This window comes from Artibeus jamaicensis, unplaced genomic scaffold, assembly GCF_021234435.1.
Source record: "Artibeus jamaicensis isolate MK-2021 breed Jamaican fruit bat unplaced genomic scaffold, CSHL_Jam_final scaffold_1689, whole genome shotgun sequence".
Classification (NCBI taxonomy): Eukaryota; Metazoa; Chordata; class Mammalia; order Chiroptera; family Phyllostomidae; genus Artibeus; species Artibeus jamaicensis.
In genome coordinates, this window is record NW_026522029.1 from 2,259,827 (window position 1) to 2,282,501 (window position 22,675).

At 52.6% G+C, this 22,675-nt stretch overlaps 1 protein-coding gene across 7 annotated transcripts; it reads right to left on the reverse strand.

Annotated features, from left to right (window-relative positions):
• Positions 1-1,158: 1,158 nt before the first annotated feature.
• Positions 1,159-22,059, reverse strand: TENT5C (terminal nucleotidyltransferase 5C). Of its 7 annotated transcripts, XM_053655982.1 has the most exons (4): positions 21,936-22,059; positions 20,269-20,392; positions 17,170-17,710; positions 1,159-6,771 (listed from the first exon to the last, which is right to left on the reverse strand). In XM_053655982.1, exons 3-4 carry the CDS (start codon positions 17,387-17,389, stop codon positions 5,570-5,572), a joined length of 1,422 nt encoding a protein of 473 aa, XP_053511957.1. In that variant the 5' UTR covers positions 17,390-17,710; positions 20,269-20,392; positions 21,936-22,059; the 3' UTR covers positions 1,159-5,569. The 7 variants fall into 7 exon arrangements, with proteins under 7 accessions (XP_053511957.1, XP_053511958.1, XP_036990973.1 ...); XM_053655983.1 differs by lacking the exon at positions 20,269-20,392; XM_037135078.2 differs by lacking the exon at positions 17,170-17,710.
• Positions 22,060-22,675: the final 616 nt, after the last annotated feature.

Here is a 22,675-nt window from a genome sequence, read left to right on the forward strand (position 1 = left end):
CCCTCACCCCTGAGTCCGACATCAGCCCCTGCACAGTAAGGTGTGTATGAGTGCGCACAGGCACACCTGTTTCAGAAAGAGCCTTGATGAATCCAGGAAAAGGAGGGGAGGGGAGCGAGGACACTGGTGAAATGGCCCACGGCAGCGTGGAAGGCAACACCCAAATGGCAGAGTCGAGGAACACTGCAGCAGGAGCCAGCCGCTGGCTCCTGGGCACAGGTTAACAGCATCCGGAAATCACTCTTTGATTTGGGCCCCGTTGTGTGATCACAGGAAGAGTCACTGCAACCTCCGTGAGCTGTTCTGGATCCAAAGCAGAGCCAGTATGAGGAGAGGCCCACAACAGAGGTGGGGGGGGGGGGGGGGGCTGCAGGAAGGGCCTTGGGCAGGAAGGGTCAGTGCACACACACTACAGAGTGGTCTGGAAGAGGGCCCCATGCGCACTGGGTTCTGGAGACGGCGTCCTCACACTGACAGGTTTGAGGAGCAGCAACAGGCAGGTCGAAGGCAAGGGGGTGAAGAGTTTTTATGCAGACATATGCTTTTTGATGACCATTACAGAAAACACCACAGGAGTAAAAGCAGTTCAGCTGCAGAACTGAGGCCCTGCACAGGGCAGGGCTGGGGGGTGCGGGGGTGGTTGTGAATTGGACCAGAGGAATCAGGAAGCAAGCTGGTCACCAGGCAGGGTCTATAGTCTCTCTTTATACCCATCCCCATGTCATCTACCAACTACTCAAATGTCACCTGTTCACGTCTAGCCTATTTTAAAATGTGAAGAAACCACAGTAGCAGTTCTTATTGAGAGGGGTTTGGGGCCAAGGTCAGGCTGATGAGAACCTAGCTTTTAGCCCTGAATCACACAAGACTACACCACTGAACGTGGGCATTAGCTGGAGGCTGCAGACCATAAAAAAGCTCAGTTTAAATTAGTCAGGCACCTTGGGGAGGAGTCCAGATAGTAAGGGAATGATGAGCCCCAAGGCGACCCTACACCCCCCCCCAGAGAAAGCACCGGCTTCAGAGGTGTGTCCAAGCCTGCTTTTGATAACTACCCACCACCATGAGGCATCTTCCCTGAAACATAAAGTAACTTCACCATGGAAGCGACACACAAAGGAATGAACACAGTAAGGTCTCATAACTGACAAGGTGGTGTGTTTTTTTTAAATATATCTTTATTTCTCAAACTCAAAGCTCTATTTCATCAAGTTCTAATACATTTTGCATTGATAAATGATTTTACCTGCTTCACGTAGGAAGGTCAGTGACCATCGCACCAAAGAGGAACCCTCAGGCATCCTAGTCAATTACCATCTCAAAGTCTATGTGTACCTAGTGAAACAAAAGCTTCCAATTTAGTCTAACCTAACAAGTATCTTACTTTTGAACTGTATTAATTTGGAAGTTAATGGATAAAAAAAATCTTAATTTTCCTAAAGCAGCTATTTTTTTTTTCATTCATTAAAAAAAAAAACACAACAAAACCAGATGGCTTGAGTTTTTAAACACCCACAGATCCGTGTGATGGAATGACTTCCTCTTTAGCGGACGGTCTTCTCACCTTGCTGGGCGAACACACACAGCAGTTTGCGACAACTCGCACCAACCCAGGCAAAACTCCAAGCATTTTCTTTTGCTGACACTTCGCCGTTTTTGTTTTGTTTTGTTTTTCTGTTTGTTTTTATTTTTATAAAGTGATAGGTCAATAAGGTTTAGAACTTGAACTCACAAAAAAAGCATTTTCTTTCCTGATCCTCACCTTGAAGTCTCCACAAATAATCCTGAAAAGTTGTCAGGACTTTTTAAATATACCACCTTCCTCCCAAACACACACACACACACACACACACACCCCTCCCCTGGTCTTCTGAATGTAACTGGCGGAATTGGAGTATGTTCCAAGGTCAGCTGTGACATTCTGGTCTCTGCCAGATTAAGGGTGCGAATTTAACCTTGGCCACTGGAAGTTCTCTCACCTTACAGAACCCCCCCAAAGGCTTCTCTTTCACGGGAAGCCCCAGGCAGACACCCCAAGAGTCACAGCCCTGATGGGCATTGGGGTCTCTCCTCACAAATGGGTCACTATCATTTAGTCTCTAGAAGAGGACATTTGAGCTCAGAATCCAGCTGCACCCTAAAACAAGGCAGCAGCCCCAGAAAGTTAACAAGAAGGGAGGCGTTCCGAAAGTTAGGAAGTTGCTTTTGAGTGGCACCACTTCCCAAAGTTAAGAAAGCAGTACTAGTTCCAGTCCTCATCTACCAAGAAGGTAAGGGGCCATTGCTGGCAGGGAGGCCAAAGAACAAGCAGATTTGGGCTTTAGCCATTTGCTTGCTAATGCATCACACCAAAAACACAAAGAACTCCATAGGTTCACACACAGCTCACTGTAACTCCCATCTCCAGGGGAAAATCAAACTCGGGGCGGTGGGGGGACTTAAATGTCAAACCACAAGTTGCCAAATAGCAGAATCCCAGCGTCTTTCCTTCCCAGACTCCCCCACCCACCAGTTCCCCAGGTTGTGGCTCACGCCATATCCCACAAGTGGTCAGGAGGAACCCTGATGCAAAGGTGTTGGTGTCATGGAGTTTGGTTTCAGAGTTGCACTTACTGAGTGAAGAATAGTGTCTCACTGCCAAGGTGAGGTTTAAGGGTGAGGCTGGAGCTCAGGGCCAGGAACTCAGCGTGCACCCTCTGCCAACACAAGGGAAAGGTGCTGTTTGAATCTCACTGCTGTTGACCTGATTCCAAGACGCAGGCTGGGGTAACGAGCTGCACACTTGCAGAAAGCATCAGAAAACTGTTCAGAGCCCTGAAGCAAATGAGACTGCTTAAATGTATGCAAGAACTTGCACTTGAACTTTAGTGCCCTTGGCCACTGCCAAGTTTCATGTTACTCAACACACAGAAAAGAACCATCACAGGACTCAGTACAGCTTCAGAGTACCTGGTGCTTGTGAGCCACATGAAAGGCAGGTTTCAGCTAGAATTTCCAGACACCTGAAATTCAAGGTTACCTGGTCTAGTCGGAGGCAGGCAAAAGGCTCACAGAGCAGGTGGAGATACCACTAGCCCTGGGTGATATATCACAAGTACAGCTTTGGTCAGTGTGGCTTTGTACCCTGATGGTTCTAGAACATGCCTGCTCTCAAACTCCAGAACAGCTGGGCTGCCTAAGGGCTTCAGGTGAAGAGACCGCCAAGCTGGTCATCTTGCAATGGTGGGAAAGGACTGGAGGCTGGAGACTCCTAGTATCTTCTGTGCTTCCCTCCACTCTCAAAGGACTAGTTCCGGCCGGGGGTGGGGGTGGGGGGGGGGGAGAAAACAAGCAGAAAGAGCTCCAAGGACGAACTGACGTTTAATGGCCTGACGCGGTTCTGGTCCCTCCTTCTGGAGCCTCACTGCCCAGTCCCCCACACCTCCTGGTGGGTGCCATCCCGACTGCCAGTGGCGAGTGCTTTTGTTGGCAGCTCCATCACATCTCAAAGCTTTGGTTAAACAGATCTGTCATTTTTGAGCAAACAGGTGGCCATCTGACCACAATGGCAGTCTATTAAGGTCATGGATGACCATGTTGTTTTCAAAGGTGGGATTCACTCTTCTTTCCTTGCCCCCTTCTAACACCGAAGCACCCTGCCCCTCCCCACCAATGTCGAACTGGCCTTGACTCAAAGCCAGTGCATTCAGACATGACTGGCTCCCAGAGAAACAGGAACTGGTTACACCGAGAAGTGGCTTCTCTTCACCTCATGCAGCACAACCTGGACACCAGCTAAGCCTCGGGGCCCAGCCAGGCCCCACCTGCGTTTTAAGAGGACCAAGACACCACATTCTAGAAAAGAAACCCTGAAAATATAATCTTCAAATAAGGTAAACCACTTGTTTTCTATTCAGCATTTCTGTAAGAAGGCAGCTTCATTGCTTATTAAAGCAAGGAGGAAGCACTCACTCAGGGCTGGGGTTTGCACGGCCGTGGGACAAATTTAAACTCAGGACCATGGGCCAGATGGAACCACCGCCGAAACCAGGCTGGCTGGCAAGATGGGGTCTCTTCGCCCTGGACACCCTGAAGTGATGCTTGCTAAGAAATCACACCAAAAATTTCAAAAACACAAAATCCCTTAACTTAATCTACTGGGAAAGCAGCAGCCTAGAGCGCTCCCGTTTGCTAAGCTTGCTTTCGACTAGAGGTTAATACTGTTCTCCTTCTAAAGTGCAGAATATAAACAGGTGTGGTCAAATCTACCAGCGTCAGGAGGCTCATTCTTCATTCACACCACTGACCCCCAGACACGCCAGCACTGACCGCCGCAGGGCGGCCATCACACACGGGCCCGGCTGGGGGTACAGCTCTCTGCCTCATGCCCAGCGCGGGGGCAGCGAGTCCCATTCTAAAGCAAAGTTAAGCCAAAGATATCTGCTCACAAGGGCAGATCACTCCACAGGCTGCCCAGTTTTATTGAAATTCCTGAATTTATTTGCTGTCAAAAAAAGAAGAAAAAAAAAAACCTGGAGAAGGAAATCACTACTTTTGAACAACAAAAAAAAAACCAAAACAAAACAATCAGCCCAAGTACTCCAGAAAAACAGCTTGTCATACTTGGAATGTGACCAGAACGGGTTTCCGGTGAAAACACAGGGAGACCCTCACACGTCAGTTACTCAAGTGACCCCAGACTGGGCACAACCCTCAGTCTGAGGAAGAGAAAAACAAAGGTGACGAGCCACTGAGGGAAAAAGAAGCATCAGTCATAAAAATTCCTTAAAGAAAAGCGGACATTCAGGTTTCCTATGTACAATCACTCCCACCCCCACCACAGCTCTAGTTTAACATTATGTTCCACGTTTTATTTTTTTCAAGTGACATGTCACGCAGAGACCTTCTTTTCTTCCTCTCAGCCATCTCACACAATTCCTCGCAGGAGCACGGCATCTAACCTGTGGGGCACTCCGGCCAGACAGCCGTTCGGTGGCAGCTGGCTCTGGTTCACCGGTGAGAGGAGTCCTGGGCTCTGCCCACACGGAGCAGCACACGCCAGCGCCGTCCCGGAGACGCAAGCAACTGAAGTCACGGGAGCACCCTCACCGTTGCCACGTTCTGCCTGCCTACAACTGATGCAAGGAAGTAGACCATCGGCACAACTTTCACGGGACTGAGCGTCCCCAGCGGGCGCCGGCAGAGCCTTCTCTAGGCCCCAGTGAGAAGACAAGTGGGTCCGTGCTTCTCACACTCCGCCCGGGCGGTTCCCCAACCTGGGGCACCGCACAGAGCTCGGACCTCCCGGCGCTCACGTGGGGGACACGATGGGGTAGTGTCTGTCTCGGAAAGATGCGGGTAGGCCGTACTTCCTACAGCTTTTTCCAAAGTGGCACTGGAACAATGGGTCCCTTTAGGGTTGGCTCATGACACACGGCAGACCATGCCAATGGGCACACAAAGAAAACAAAGAAGAATCAGAGCTGAGTTCCCCTTTAAGAGGCAAACACCTACATCTAGAAGGAGGCTCCCCTACCTGAGAGCCCCGGCCCTACGGGGTTCCCGCTGTGGAAACCCTCAGGTCTCAAGGTTAGTTACAAGGCAGCCAGGTGGGGTAGGGCTGGCTGTAGGTCACTGGAGGCTGGGCGACGTAGTAGTTGTTGAAGTTGCCGTCGCTGACGTAGGGAGCTGGCTGGTAGTAGCAGGTGACGTTGGTGGCGCTGGGGATGATGTTCTGCTCGGCCAGCACGCGCAGGGCCAGGAGGGAGATGAGGTTCAGGGTCTGCCTGCGCTCGTGCCCCATGAGGCACACGGTGCTCTCGTTCACGACCCTGCGCAGGATCATGAGGTAGTCGTACTTGCTCCTCTCCCCTTCGGCAAAGTGGTTCTGCAGGTAGGTCTCCAGCTTCCTCTGCTGCTCCAGGATGTCCGGGAAGTCGATGAAGAACCTGGAGCACATGTAGCGCTCCAGGGTTTTGATCTCCTCCTGGTCTGCGGGCCTGAAGTCCCGCACGAGGAGGTTGCTGTACTTGAGCAGCCCCCCGCCCCGGATCTCCTCGGGGTTCTTGGTGGCGATCAGTCTGTTCTGCAGGTGGTCGAAGGCTTCCTCGAAGTCCCCGTACATGCTCTCCCCGATCACGGTGGGGTGCAGGTGCTCGGAGATGGGGTGGCTGGAGCAGTCATAGAAAAAGAGCAGAGAGTCCAGGATGATCTGGAAGGAGTCCACGCTGAACTCGAACTGGCGCCGGATGGAGTCGACGAACTTCAGCTCCACATTCCTGCCGTTCTTGTTGGAGAGGGAGATGAGGCTCCAGCGGTCAGGGTCTGCGCACACCTTCACCAGCTTCTGCACGTAGGCCTCCTTCAGGGTGACCGGGCTGATCTTGAGCTTGCTCACGCCCTCCGGCAGGAAGTTCAGGAGGGAGCACAGCACCACATCCCTGACCAGCTGGAACTCGACCTCGGTGGGAAGGGCCACGTGGAAGATGAGGTCCAGGTCTTTGTACCCCAAGCCGTTGTCTTTGACCAAGACGTGGCCCGCGGCGGAGCCGTTCAGCCGGACGTCCTGCACTTTGATGCCTGCCTCCTCCAGCTGGCTGCGGACGGTCTGGACGATGTCCCTCAGGGTCATCTCCAAGGTTGGAAAGTTGCCTCGCCCGTGGATGGGTACGACCTCGGTCAGGACTTCATGCAGCCGGCTAACCTGGTCCCAGTTGAGCACGCTGAAGGACACGCAGTCCCTGGTGCTGCTGCTCTCCTCTGCCATTGTGGGGGGCGTTCTGGCCAGGGACACTGAAAGTGAGGGGTGAGAAACAAAGTTAGGGTTCGCCTCCACTGGCAAAGCAGCTCGGGGGACTCAGGGACGATGCTGAGTTTTCTCTGAACCTTTTCCTGTAAATACTGGTGAGTGGATCTGCCGCTGGGTGTTGCTGTGAGGGTTAAATGAGTTAAATACGTAAACAACAGTGCCTTCAGGAAGTAAGGCCAAGATCCACACTTTTCTATACCAAATTGGGCAACTTCATCATCTTGTTTTATGTGCTTGTTTTGTTTCACTTGTTTGGTCCATGTCACGGGGCAGGGTCAGGTTGGGCTAGTTTGTGCGAAGGGAAGGAGACAAACTCATTACACCAAGTAACCTGGACACAACCTCAGCCAACAGAGGGCCTAAGGGCTCTGCTAAGTTTCCTTGGTTTCCGTGAAAACCACCTCTCTTGCCCTTGGCTCCCTCCCTGCACCTTGAACTGGCTGACACCTAGGCCACATGCAGAACATAGCAGCCCCAAGAAGGGACGCCCCTCACTCCATGACGAGATGAGTTCGCAACTCTGGGCCACAGCCACCTGAGACGAGAGAGTCCGGTCAGCACTGCACACACTGACATCCTGTTAGCAAGAGCCCACGTCCTTCTCCCGAATGGGAGTGGCCTGCCCTCTGCGAGGCACTCTCGTTACCCAGGGCGGGACCGGGGAGCTGTGTGAGTGACAAGATTCCTGGGTTACCAGGGGTCAGGTCGGCTCTGCAGTGGAAGGCCTCTGCCCAGCACAGAGGCCTGTACAGCATGCAGGAAACCCTCAGGGGAGTCAACCTCAACTGCATTTTGAAAACTAGTCCCTTGAAACTACCCGAGGAGCCGAAAGCCTGCACTCAGAAGTAGGAGAAAAACATCACTGCTCACACTTGACCTGTTAGAGCCACAAAGTCACCAAAGCTATGTTCGACTAAGTTATGCTTTGCAGAAAATGAAAACCAACAGATACCCAGACATCGAAATAGCATGTTAAAAAATGCTGATGTGGTAGGGGCAAGGTGCCTGTGGACCCACGGGGGGTCAAACATTAGCTAGGGATGGAGGGGCTCAACCCAAGGTCAAGGTGCTATCCTCAGACGGCACAGTGAACGGTCCTCCCTCCCTCTTCACCATTCTGGCTTCCTAGACACACGCCAAGTCCGCTCAGTGACCTCTGCGGTTGCCCATCTGGAAGCTGCTGGTCCTGCATGAGCATCCGGCACATGCTGACCTGGGGCTCAACCTGGAGTTGTAGTCTTGCCCTGGGGCTGGGGGTCCTTGCCTCACCTACCCCGCTCCCATCAACAGGTGGCTGTCCGTGTCGGGGAACCCTGGATGCAGTGGGCTGAGCTTTCCCGGAGCTGCCCGCTGAGGAGGTGGGTGAGAACACAACCCAGGCAGTGTGCGGCAGAGAGAAAATGTAACGTAAAGGTGGACTACAGAGGTGTCCTCTGACTGGGGTGAACAGGAAGACCTCTTATGAGGGCGGGACACAAGACAACTGCGAGGTAACATGAGCTCATGGCTGGAATTGAGGGGCCGAGGCAGCTCGCGGCCAAGACCTGGCTGCGGCCAGTCTGGCCCTCCGCGCCCTCCTCAGGCCGATCACAGGCTCCCGTTCTCACGTAGGTTAAGGGACTGAATTGGCTTGGTCGGAGCTGGGAAGGTTGAGCTCCAGGAGGACCAGTCTGAGGGTGATGCTCTTCTGCTTGCCACAGAAAAGTCATGCCAACGGGGAGGTAAAGTTTCCCCTCAAACCTGTTTGGACGACATTAAAAAGCCCTCAGCTACCTGGACCACCCTGCCACAGCACTAAGCTCAGGAGACCAGGCAGAATTTGTGAGGAAATACTTAATGCTTAATGTAGCTGGCGTTTGGCATCGGGTCAAATTGGAGACGGCAGTTTTCCTTCCTAACGTGCTTTGTGGGCACCGTTCTCTCCGCCCCTTTCGTGATGAGCATGCAGTGCACCTGTGCCTGTTACGCAGGGCACGACCCAGCCCAGTGCTGGGTGTGCTGGACCACAGAAAGGTGTGGCGGGTGCTGTGCTTTGAGCCACTGCTAAGCCAGCCGTGATTTGGTGACACAGGGGTCAGTCAGGTGTGCTGATCTACCTGTAAAAATATAAGTGGGGAGCTGCGATCCAACCCAACACTTGGAGTAGAAGGAACAATTAATTTTAATAAAATCGCCAGGAAGAACCTGAGTCATGGTGCAGAGAATAACGGTAGGGATGGCTCTTGACTCATGCCTTTCTTTCTAAGGAGTCATTAAAAAAAGGAGCTGTGGCAAGTCAAAGGCAGAACACCCCACCTCTGGAACAGGGATTCTTAACTTCAGAGGAGGGGCACTGAGACCAGGGAGGACCTGAAGAAAGCTATCACGCCTCCTTCCGGGGGAGAGAAAGGCACAGGCAGGAGAGGTTTCGTATATTTTTAAACCTCTGAACTTGCAGTGGGTTCAAAGTTAGAAGCTGTTTTAGGCTGAACATTGGTAAGGTTCACGCGGGAGGAGGGGCGGGAGCAGCCAGAAAGGTCACGGGAAACAGAGATGGCGTGGGCCCCACTGGAGGGATCGGGAAGCCACCACCACTGGGATGCTGGCGTGGAAAGCAGACAAATCGGTGGGAGGGAGTTTTTAAATCGAGGAATAGAATCTATAAATAAGGGAAGTCAGTATATAATAAAGGAGCCACTTCTGAATAATAAAGGGGAAAAATCGTGGGACATCTGGTTAATTAGATTTTTAAAAATAATCTAATTAAGTAAGTTAGTTCTTTACTGTGTGCCAAACTAAGATCTAGATGGATGAATCAAAAACTTCAGTATAAAATATGAAACCCTAAGAGTACTAGGAAAAAAAATGTGGAATTTATAGATTTACATAGAGTAGTTATTCCTCCTCTTTACATCATATAAAACCTACAAGTCGCCCAAACTGATACGTTTGCCTATAGCAAAATTAAAATACATGCATGGTAAAAATGCCACGAAGAAGTTAGAAGACTAAGAAAAAATTTTGTAACATTAGGCAAAGTATTTCTTTCTTCCATGAACAGCGAGCTCCCACAGATCACAAACACTGGAACCCTAACAGAATGGGGGTCACGGGACACGAACAGAGGCTCAGGGTGTGTGACACACCCAACCTCACCCTCAAGGGACAGGCAAGTTAAAACTTCAGTGTGGCCTTGTCACCCATGGGCCTGGCAGAGATCCAGCAGCAGTCACCTCAGGCACAGTGTCCGGGGGTTCTCTCTGGAGAACCACGTGGCACCCCCGGTTTCCAGCGGCTGTACCCGCGGACAGGGCAAAGCTACTCCTAGGCCGTCCGCTGCGGTTTTACCCCAGGGGCACCCTCGCAGGTCTGCACAAGGCTACTCATCGGAGAAGTATTCATAAAGCCCCAGGCGCCAGGTACGCCTTCGTCCGAGAGAATGGTGATGGCTCTGTCTGCATGAGTGTGAAATGCTCATCAAGATTGGGTAATGGAAGAGCAAGTACAAACGTGTGCAAAAGTACAAGCCTGCACTTACACACCCACACTGTCTCTGGAAGGACACACAGTGGTCCGGCCTGCACCAAGGAGCACCTCTCAGTAGGGAGATGGGGGACAAAGGAAGATTTATTTTATCCCTTTTGAATTTAGAGCCGACACACGTGTTAGTTGAGAAAAGTTAGTTGAAATCATATTCTCTGTGTTCTGAAGTCTTTCCCCTGTGAGCCTCCTACCTTATTTCTTTCCGTTCCCCTCCTAGCCCTCCTGCCACCCCCATAACCACGGGATGCAACCACACACACTCAGACACTCCCCTCCAAGCCTTAACTGCTGACCTCCGCAGGGGTGGGCAGGGGAGGAGGGACCGGTTTGCTGTAGAATGGCTTTCGGTCAAGTGTCTACTTAACACTGCATAAAAGAAGATGTCTACTGCTTACCCAAAATAAATAAAAATAACCCCCCAAACTTTCAAAATAATGGATAAGCCATCCCATCTAGTTCCACTCTATGTTTGTTATCCAAAAATCTTTCAGTGGTTTTGTAAGAATTGCTATTTCTCATTTCAGATGTAGTACAGCCACCTTCGAATGACACTGTTATGCTGGTGATGAGCTACAACTGCAAGAACCGTAATAAATGCAAGAAGCACTTTTTCAAGACTCCTAAGACACCTGTGGTTGGCTTCTTCCCTGTCACCTCTGACACGTGCACTCCAATGGCGTTAACTCAATCTTCAGAAAAGAGCAGTGCGTGCACGAGCACAGTGCGGGGCGTGACCAGTGCCAAGCCCACGGTGGGGTTTTTAATTCCCCCAGTTCACCACGAATGAGACACGATTTAGAGCTTGAGCTCCTGAAGGCGCACGTTCAGGCTGAGTTCATGTTCGGTCCTTCGCTCGTTAAGAGAACCCAAAACGAGTTATGGAAGCCTAGTAGGAAGGAATCCTGTTTTCCCTCACCCACCCGATTTTGAACATCAGAAGCACATCTTCCAGGTCCTCAGACACACACTGGCATCCCCAGTGAATCCAAGTCACAGGCCCTCGGCGCTCGGAGAACACACCGGAGAGCTGAGTGGCACAGGCTGATTTTAATTAGCTGCTCAAAGTCCACACTGACTTAATCCTTACTCATTCCCAGCTCATGAAAGGCCCTGGTTAAAGGCAAATTCTGGATCAAAAATTCACAAACTAGTGACTAGAAAAAAATCAGTATGATGCCTGGTAAATTCAAACTAAAGTGTTTGATTTTCCCTTTTGCTGCCTGAGAAACAGAGTCATTCTATTTTGCACAGAGGACACTGGGAAGGGTAAGGACAGTCATTTCCCATTGACCTGAGCATCCGGGTACCTTTTTATGATGGAGGATGACCAGCTTCCCACGCAGTTGGAGCTGTTTAATCTTCTAAAGCATTCGACTCATGATGAATGACTATATCTTGGGTAGCCCCAACTTCCTCTTCTTCTATCTCCTGACTGTCCCAGAAGGGTGGGACACACACATGAAAAGAACACAGGTTTGCAGAGATAGCCACCAGAGAGAAAAAGCAAGGGAGGCCGGGAGATTAAACCAAGCTCCCGGAAGATGAGCTGATGCCTAACTTATCTGCGTCCCCCACTCCCCACCTGGGATGGAGCCGCTCAGTGCAGAATGGTCTGCAGACCTGTGCTGGAGCCCATCTAGGGGAGGACAAGTCGCTTCTAGTCCTGCTTCACCGTCTGTCTAGATCCCAGAAACAGGAGTGACAGTGGCTAGGGAAGCACGAGGGGACGCCAGGGAAGCAAGCAGGGCAGGCAGCGGGGCAGTGGGCATGTGAGTGCCGAGAGTATTAGTACCACACCCAGGGCATGTGAGTGCTGAGAGTATTAGTACCACACCCAGGTCTCATGGGCAGATCAACACCGGTTCCTCCCGGTGTCTGGTATGAGACAGAGGCCGCCCAGAGTTCCTGGTGTATGTGCAGCTGGACCTCCAAGAAGTAAAGGATGGTAGGTACATACTTAAGTCCAGGTCTGTGGTCTTTAGCATGAAAGCTCTGGAAGCTCTCTGTGCAGAGGTTTCACGAAAATACTGCCCCTCTCTCTGCTACGGCAGCCCCCCATCCCACCCAGAGACACGTGGGCAGTATCCTTGTGCTCCAATTCACTGTAGGTTTAAGAATACAGAAAAAACTCAAACCCACATCAACATCGGCCTCCTTTGATGATAAACGTCCCTTTCACACTTATTATATGTTTACCTCAACAGCCTGGACCTTCCTGCTGGCTCTTCCGAGCTCAGGGTAAGACACCCAGCCATGGGCAATGGACCCAGCCTGGTGACAGACTCCAAGGGAGGTGAGTGTGCAGAGCAAAGACACCTGCCGTCCCTGGCTCCTGGCTAAGAGGGGACCCGTGCACCTGTAGCTGGCATCTCCCACATCAACTCTGCTCCTCTGTCTACAACAGAAGACACTTTGAGAAAAAGTTCCCTTGCATGGAAAAGTAGATGGCAACACGCATCACTAAAGCCCATCCTGCCTCTTCCCTTAGCTGAGTGAATGACAGACACAGTCGGGGTCTGTTTCTTTGCTTCCTGGAAAAGGAAGGAGCAGAGAGGACATGGAAAAGCAAACGGAATTGCACTTCGCGTGAGCCACTGCACATCAGTTCCCGTCTCACTGACGCTACTGCTGTCCTCTCCCTCCATGGAGCCATAAGGATCAGGAAGGATGAAGTGAACGGTCTCCAGATCCCCAGTGTCTTGGAATTGGTGACCACTTCCACCAGTTCTTGCTGCTAATAAAGTGATCTTTCCTAAAACAGAGGTTTGATTGGTCCCGTCCAAAGAAGAGAACCCAAGGGAGAACCTTCTGTTAACCATGCAGCTGTGCACCCGCCTCCCCTCGGCAGACACTGTACAGCAAAGCTCGAGCGCCTGCCCTTCGGTGTCTGTGCAGTGCAGACGCCGGCTGGGCCAAGGGCAGTGGTCATCCTCAATGACACCGAGGTGGCTCTGAGGGCAGAGAGGCTGGGAAGAAGATAACTCGTTGCCCACCGGGTGGTGTGGGAAATCCCACTTCTCAGAGGAGATGTGCATCAGTTGTTTCATCACTGAACGTCTTCCCAACAATCCTGCCCACACCCTTTCCTCACAGACTCACTGCACCACTTCCTCAGACTCCAGCCGCACCCCCAGATGCAGAGCCCCCCAGGGGCTCTCTGTGCGGCCAGAGCCACGGCCAGGGGATGCCCAATGGGACGGATATTTAGCCAGATGTTCAGATATGAGCCACCAAATTCTATTTGACAACGTCCCAAATGCAAAGGGGCCTTGTGTGGATTAAGGCGCTGACCCCCTGAGCATCCCTGGCGCAGGAGACGCGGAGATGTCTCCTTTATAGAGGAGAAAGTGGGGAACAAAGAAATCCGCCAAAGAACTGCTCAGGGACTTGCCACCGGGCAGTGGCGGAAATGGAAGTTAAGAGGCCCCCTGGAGGCGGATCCTTGAGTGTGTGTGTGGAGGGGTGGGGGGCAGGTAGGGCTTTGAAGACAAGCTAGTTGCTCAGGTAGTTGTAGGACGAAGACGGCGGCCAGAGGAAGGAAAGGGGAAGGAGGTGTAAAGGTTTTTTATAAGATGGAGGAAAGATGCACGAAGGTCACCTGAGAAAGGTCAGACAAGTGCTCAACGCAAGACAGAAGCATTTAGAACGACAGTGACAGGTGGCAGTTCAGAAGCTCTCCCCCTCAAACCCACTCTGGATTTGGGGGTGTCTGCAGTTTAGTGGAGCCACTAGGACCGAAGGTAATTAAGTCTAGACATTCTAATGGTTAGGCTAATGTTTGCGTTAAAGGAACAGTGGCTGGGAGATGAAGGTCTGCGGTCCTCTCCCGGGGAGGCGGCAAGGCAGCGGTGATTTCGGAGACAGCGAGTCCAGGAGGGGACCCAGGAGTGGAGGGAGCTGGGATAGTCAGCTTGCTAGGCAAGTGTTAAGAAGAAAAAATGAAGGCACAAGAGGACGATTTTAGGGATGGCTGATCCTTACTTATCTGGGCAACTGAGGCACACCGCTCTGCTCCCAGAATAAAACAGCACCAGCCAGGACCGGTGCCGGTGGCTGGACGGTCGGGAGTGTCCATCGGCTGATATAGCAGCAGAACGGGACACTCCCTGCAGACAAGAGGATTACTACCAGATCCAGGAAACAGATAACCTAACGGAGCTGCAGAGACAAGGTAGGTCCATTCACAAGGAGTGACCAGGACCCCACGGGTGAGCGCACAAAGGGGAGCTGGAGCAGCACCGAGAGCAGGAGTGGCCTGCCACGGGTCAGCCCACGTGTGCACGGTGACCCTGGGGCTGGACACCTGCTGCTTTTCCACCTGCATATGGTTCAACCCTTGAGATTCCTTCATCCTCGAGAAAAGAGCTTTGAATGGCCATGGCTTGATATATGCAGCCCCAGACAACTGGGTGGGGAGGAGAAACACCAGGGTCAAGGCGGCTTTGGCCTTCTGAAGAGAAACCTCCCTTACTCCCTGAATTCCTAGAGGGGTGAAGGCCAGAAGTTATCTAGGACCAGGGGGAAGCCGGAGCAAGCCCTCTGTCCGCGGGCTGCCAGCCCCACCACCAGGGAGGAGGGGATGTTCCAGAGACTTCTCCGCTGCCCTTAAACAGGTGAAAAAGTCACAGATAGCTGAGACACACACCTGTACATGGAATGAAGAAGTTTATGTTGAATGACAGCCCAAAGCAATAGAACCAGATAAAATAATGCCTTGTTTAAGAAAAGGACAATGAAATACATTGTGTGCATTTCCCCGAAAGCTACGTTTACAGTTGCCCACGAAAACATTCACAGACACATTCTACCTCCACTCAAATAACCTCCCCGCGCCGCAAAGCTGTGCCCTGAGAAAACATTTCTAAGTCGGCGACACAACAACCCACAGATGGTCTTTTCTCTCTCTCGGCTCCTGATCCCGTCCAGGTCTCCTCAATCTGTTTTCTCAGGGTTATCAGCATCCTCCCAGCCGCTCTGAATTGCTGTTTACAAGAGCTGAGAGAGGTGGCCTGACTCCCACCACAACTGGGGTGCTGCCTGAGCTACCTGAACAGAGAGGGTCCTGGACCGAAGCAGAACCTGGTGCCACCTTGTTGTGCATAGGCTTTCTGAGTCTGAGGGGCCTTCACGAGTGCTTCCTCCCCACGGCGGACAACACACAGTCTTCATGGTTATCAGCAACACAGCTATGTCCACAGACACCGCCCTGAGCAGACTCTAAACAGCTTGCCCCGTCCGTCAAAATAGGATGCTTCAGCAAGTGTGGCTGGAGAGATAACGCCGGCGCTACAAAACAGTGTGAACAGAACGAAAACACTGGCCCCCACGTAACAGGGACAGCTCAGATGCTGCCGTGCTTAAAGGGATACGCTGAAAGGGCTGCCAATGTAGATGCTAACAAGGTCGGAACACAGACGTCTTTAGGTGGAAGCTAAGCAGAGAAGCCTTGATGTTCCCAAGGTGTCAGCATTACTAAGTGCTAACTGCTCAAGTTGAATTGGAAATAATCTTTGTTGCTACTGGCTAGTCCACTCCCTTCTACCAAACGCCTCTTTCTTAAAACCAGAGATGTTAGTGGTCTGAATTCATTTAGAGAGATCCCTAGAGCTGGTCCTGCTGTTTTACAGACTGACTAGACTGGGAAAATAAGACGATTTCTAGAAGGGCATCGTTTACTGTAAGGATGACCGAGGTTACACGCAATCCAGTGCTTAAGGGCTGACAGCCTCCTGGTTTTCTCAAGGGCGGCTTTACCTCTGAACTCGCCACTTAGAGTTCGGAACAGGTGTCAGCTGTCCAAACCAGGTCCTCCGTCCTGACTACTCACTCACAGCACCCCTGGGCCTCTCAGAAAGGCACGAGCCACTCTCAGGTGCTTGAATGCCCTTCGCACACATCAGACACACATACACACCCCCAGTGGGCCCTCTGATGCCAGTATAAATGCTGCTAAGAATGAACTTTGGGCAAGCGGGCAGAGTCGAGGGTGGGGTCACAGTGAAAGGGCAAAACCCAGGGTGGCACCTGTTTCTGCACCCACGGCCCCTCGGGAAGCCAAGCCGCCTTGTCCGTGAAGGTGTCCCCACAGGCGGGCAGCCACACAAGGCACACCTGCAGCTCACAGGGGCCATCAGCATTCAGCTAGCGCCTGCTGAGTCATGCATCCTTGCCATTCAGCATCGCAAAGACGCCTTTTACTTATTTCCTGTTACAGTTTCAAATTTTCATTGTTGGAGTTCCAGCCCCGAGCCCCTCTCAGATTTTCTCTGCAGTTCTTTGATTACTTCATGATTATTCTCAACTACAAAAATAATAATAATAACAGGCATTGGACGAGGAATCAAAAACGCCCTGTGTTCTAAGATGAGGGCTGAGTCCCAAGGTGTGTGATTATCAATGAGCTGGCGGTGGCGACGGACGTTCCTTTCATTCTTTCAGCTATGTGGGTGCCTGAGAGGTTCCCAGTGCTGTTCTAGAAGCTTCTGAGACAAAGCGAGGCACATGGATCTCTGCCCTCGTAGGGCTTACGTCCTAGCTGACGTTTTTCTGCCATCGCTTTGTGTTAACTCTTGCCTCCCACCGAGGTAGAGTCAGAATCGAGACACAAGCATTTTTGTCGACGGTAGAGCCCTGCACTGCCCACTCGGCTGTCCACAACCTCACGTGGCTGCTGAGCACCAGAAATGGGAGAATCCAAATTCAGATGTTCTGTGCGTGTCAAATACACACCGAATTTCAGGGACTCGGCACAAGAAACAAAAAGTGAAACATCTCATTAATGTTTTTATATTGATTACATATTGAAATGATTTTTGACATGATGGATTAAAAAACCTAAAGTTATCTTCACCTATTTTTACCTTTTAATGTGACTACTGGAAACCTCACTGAGGCTCTCGCATTTCTATTGGACAGCGCTGGTCTATTGTCCTTCTGAGGATGAAGAAACTGAAGCCTGAAGCAGTCAAGGCGCTGCCGGGACCAGAACCCAGGTGTCCTCACAGCTGAGGCAGCTGCGACAGGAGCACAAAGGGCCTGGGCACGGGGAACCCCAGGCCCTCGGTGAGTGTCCACCGGCATCTCTGCTCCGGACCTGCGCCTCTGCTGTGACTGCCTTACAGTCCCCCACGTGAGTGACAGGACTGGCCACAGCCATGCAGAGGCAGCTGGCCGTGGGGGTCCTCACGTCCACCTCTCCACCATCACAAGCACAGGTCGGGGATAAATAAACAAAATGTGTTTGGAGTGAAGGGTGGGCAGCCAGCCAGGTGAGGCGGAGGGCTGCCCCTTCTCTGATCCTCCTGAGGGCTAAGCAAGGTGACAGCAACTATGTCAACATGAGGGAGTAGGAGCAGTTCATGATTCATGGATAATGTTCTTCTCACAGGTGTTTCCAGGGAGCTAATACAGAGAGAGAGAGAGAGAGAGAGAGAGAGAGAGAGAGAGATGGAACTTTTTGTGTTCACCCAGCTGAAGATTTGAAAGAAGTAGAAACTAAGGTATAAAGCAGAACTGCAAAGACCCCCCTGAAGAGGAGAGGCACGGGGCAAGGGCATCCTCAGACCGGGTAGCTCGGAAGCCACTGGGAAGGGTCCAAGGGTGGGCTGAAGGATGGTGAGGAAGGAACAGCATTAATTCGATCAATGACTTGAATGTGTGTTCTGCGAGGAGAGGCAGGGCGGCTGGGAAGCCTCCTTCCAGGGGAGGCTGAGAAGAAGCAGAAGTCAGCAAGGCTGAGGTCCTGACACGATCCTCAGCCCCTTCTAGCAGGACGGGCCGAGCCTGTGAGTCCCGAAGGTGCTGTTCCAGGAGCCTGGGGTGTAGAACTGGCCAGGCAGGGAGAGGAGCTGACTCCAGCTCCCACCAAGCGGCTCTCTGTAGAGCCCTAAACCAGGTCAGGGATGGCAGTGGAAAACAAAAAATTAAAAAGACAAAGACTCAGCAGAACTAGCCACCGAGGGCACGTGGAGCGAGAAAGGCTGATCAAGCCGAGTGAGGCCGTGCTGGGTGGATGGGCAGGGTGGGAGGGGCTGGGAGGCAGCCGGTTAACAGCTTGAGGGGTTTCAGCTGGGGGCCAATTACTGGTCCCTGCCCCCGGGCTCCAAGACCTCCATTTAGAAAAAGGCCCAGAATCCACCCTGCATTTTTGGCTAGGAGCTTTTGATCCCCAAAGTGCCGGCACTGGCACAGTGGCCCACCAGGGCCACACCTATTTAAAGGAGCCCTGCCCCCCCAGAGGAATGGCAGCAGGCTGTGTCCACTTAACTTCTGTGTGACAGACTCTGCTCTAGGCACTGGGGAGGGGGCGGTGAGCACACACCTCTGCTTCCGCTGTGCCCGGAAGACCCTGGGAAGCTGCCCCGGCCCCGCCTGCATCAGAGCCCTTCCCTGGGCCTCCTCAGCACCTGGCACACAAGGCTGCCTAGGAAGCACTTAACCCCTCACTGACTCCATCCCCGTTATCCCAGAAAGAAACACTTAAAGCAGGTCAGTGACCAAGACCTAAAGGCTCCGAGACTACAAACGCCCTACAGGGAGAGTTAGCACCAGCAACTGTTTCTTCACACTGGTGCTTAGTGTTGCCCCAAGAAGCACTGTGAACACATCTACAGCGGGCTACAGGGGGCAGCTGTCCAAAACTCAATGCGTTCTGAACAATTCATCAGGCGATTTCTTACAGAGTTCGATTATACAAAGATGCTTCCTCTGAACCATTTAAACTGCAAATAGGAGCTTCCTTATAACGCGTGTAGGGACAGAATAAAGAAGTCTGAGACCAGAAGTCCCAGAAGCAGCACAATCAATCACCCCCTCTGCTGTTCCCAGGTGGCCATAAACACACACACACACACATATACCTCTCTGCCCACAGGTGTCTGCTTCATCAGAATACAGCGTATGCCAATTTAACACACCACAGTCAAAACACCCAGATGGCAGGACACGTTCTCCTACATGGCCTTGTTTCTTCAGTGACAATACACAAAGAAGCAATGGACCTTACCTAACCAGAGTAATGTTTTATCCCAACTAACACTTCAGACTCTGCGTTGCTTCCCTTAGCCCCCTCCCCACCCCGCCCCCCACACAAACACACTTAAAAAATAACAGATACAGCCCAGAGTTTGGTGTAAAACCAAGAAACCCAAACACAAGCTGAACTCCCAAAACTAGCCTTGGGCTTCCACAACTTCTCCCTGTAACACACAAAAGGTTTAGCGAATCCATTCAGAGCTCATGGTTGTCTTTTTTAGTGACTGGCCCCATGCACACAAAGCATCGAAGAGGAAGACCAGGTACTACTTACTTGAGCAGTTAAGCAAATGTCATTTTCTAACTCAGGATCAAATGAGTCTGATCACTGGCACTGGCAGAACAAGGGCAGGACAGTCCTCTCTCTAAGTTATCTTTACTGCCGGGCAGTTCCTTGGATTCTCAGAAGGACGAGGACTTCTGTTCTCTGGTGGGTGGTGCAGAATGTCCACAATCTGCTCCAGCCTTGAACACTGGGAATGCGGGCTAAAGGGAGGGCTGTGGGGAGAGGGCTGCTGGGGGAGGGGCTGTGGGAGGAGCTTCTGCGTCTGGGGATGGGATTTCAGTTGCTACTGGAGCCCAGGAACTGAGCAGGGGGAGCCAAGCTGGTGCTGGGCTAAATCACCTTCATCTGACGGTTACCCCAGCGTGATCTGGCAATACCAGGTGGGTACGGCGGGAGAAAGGCCACACAAAGTGTGTTGCTGTTAGCTCTACATTCTCACAGTAACCTTCCTTATGGAATTAGGGGACTTTGTTTTGGGTAACAATTTAGAAGCCTCCTGACAAAAGTTTTTTGTTTTTTGTTTTTTTAATGGTATGGGACTCTCCCCACAGCTACCTGAACAATTGTATACAACATCGTCCAACCTCCTTTTGAAAAGTTCCTTATTGAGAATAAGTGTACTCTAAAGACACGGGTGTACCTTAAAACATAAGGTTTCAGTTATCTCAAGTAAAAGGTGGACTCCAGAGACATTAAGTTTTCCATCTTCACAAACAACAATGGCAAAGGACAGAATTCCTGCTGGTCCAGCCCAGACCGCTTCCCTGCAAGCGAAGAGAAAAGTCAGAGCTCTCCGGTCCCCACCCCAGCCCCTTCAACCGCAGGGTCTCCAGTGCGGGTCTCACCGCCCCTCCCCTCCCCCCAATAACCTCTGGGATTTAAGACTCGGCACAGTCCTTGGTAAGCCCTCCTACCACCCTCACCTCCCTTCCTTGCCCTGATCCTTGCCAAATTACACAAGTTGAAAGGTTAGCGGAGCCAGCAACGGCCACCCTCATCCCCTTGAAGGACAGCTGGGCTAAGCCCCGAGTCGGCTTCAGGAGGATTTAATCATCTTAACTTCATTTTCTGAGGAGGTTCAGGTTCCCGACCCACCTATCCTGATACCAATTGTCACAATACAAATGTAGTAGTCGGTGCACTTTCGTTGTTTGCATGTTATAACTGCCTTAAAAACAAACAAATAAAAGTTAAAAAGCAGCAGGGCTCTACTTATAAGGACACGGGCGGCCCTGCAGAAGCCTTCCTCGAACCAGCGGCAAGCGGGCAGGGGGCTGAGCCGATTCCTCCCGCGGCGGCCAGCCCTAACGGCCAGTCCTAGTGAGGATGGGTGAAGTGCCCCCTGGCTCCGAGGTAGCGCCGTCTAGTTTTGCCGCCCGCCGGCGTTGTGTGGAGGTCTGCAGGCTACCACCTGTACTCTGGTTCGTCACCCACCTTCGACTCCCCTCCAAACCTTCGCGATCTGAACTGCGACACCTCCTGGGGCAGCGGCGCCTCTGAGCCACCCGCGGCACCGCTGCCGAGTCAACTGACTGTCAGGCTTTCAGTCTACTCTGTAAGCAAGTTTCATTTCTGAAAGGGGCGGAACCAGGTCGCAGACACCATAATCCCGAGAAGTTTCCGAGAGCAGCGCAGCACGCAAGTCACTCGCTTAGGTCACTTTGCTGCTTATGGTGTCCACAGTATGGTGTGAGTCCAAGAAAAGGGAGCGATCTGCGCCCGGGCCCTGGCGCGCAGCCTGAGAAGCGCCCCTCCCCTGTCCGGCCCGATATCAGCCGCGGACCGCTGCGTCTCCAACTACGCCTCCCCGAACCGCCGCATTCGAATTCGCGCTGCGCGGGCCGATGGGATGTACTTGCGGGTGGGAGCGCAGGTGCAAGCCCGAGAGACCGCAAGCGAGGAGGGGGCGGCGGACCCCGGGAAGCAGCCAAAGGCCCCCTTCACGTACGCCTCGGCCACCCCGCGGTGCCCGGCCAGCGCGCAGCCCGCGGGACGCGCGCATCAGGAACTCGCTGAAGTTTGCCAAGCCTGGCCGAAGTCTCTGGAAAGTTGCAGCTCCCTCTAGGAGCGTCTCTCCTGGCCCACAGGGGCGGAGAGTGGAGGGAGGGTGCCACGGAGGGAGCTGCGGGGAAAGGGAGCACCTGGTCCCGTCACCTGTCCGCACCGCCCCTCACGCCTCCGCGCCCCGACTGGGCTCGGCGAGGACTCGAGCTCCGCTCGGCAGGGACAGACCCCCGAGGGCAGAGCGCGCGGCTCTCTGGATCCGCCGCATCCTCAAGACTTTGAAGGAGGCGACCCTGGACTCACCTGGGAGGTGGAAGAGGAGATGACAGAGTGCGGTCCTTGGCGTGGGCAGCCCCCAGCAGGAGCGGCACGGTCACTGCAGCCCCCAAGCAGCGGCACCAAGTGAGCCGAAAGGCCACCGCCCCCCTCGTTCTTATCCGGCATGACCACGCCCCCGTCCTCCACCCCCCGCCCCTGCCCCCGCCCCTAAGCCTGCCTCTCCCGGGAGCGAGGGGCAGGGCAGGGCGGAGCCAGAGCCCGCGGGATCCTTCCGCCGGGAAGCTGACGGTGAGGGCACGGTGAAAGGTGCCCTCTGATTGGCTCCTTAGGTGAATGGTTGCCAAGAGACGAGTAAATCTTCGGGGGAGGGAAGGGGCGGGGGTGCTAAAGGAGGTAGCATTACGCAGGCGCAATAGAGAGGGGCTGCGTCGATACCCCCCCAACTTTGGAGTTACTGGGACTCCCTCTTTTTCTACTTTTCATTACACTCTTTTCTGCCGTTCCCTATCATACAACTTACCCCCAAGTTTTTCCCATTTCTATTCCGCTCCCTCGCAGGCTTGCTTTTTTTTTTTTCTTTCTATTTCTCTGGAAGTTTCGTGTTGATTCTCTCTGGGAGTGAGTGAAACGCCCACGCCTACCTCTGGGGTGTGTTTTGAACTCGGAAAAAATTATGGTTTCTGAGCCGTGGGAACCTTCCTGATTCCCCACACTGGCTGGAGGTCATTGGGAAAGGAGTCAGCCACCTGTGTGCAGTTAGTAGG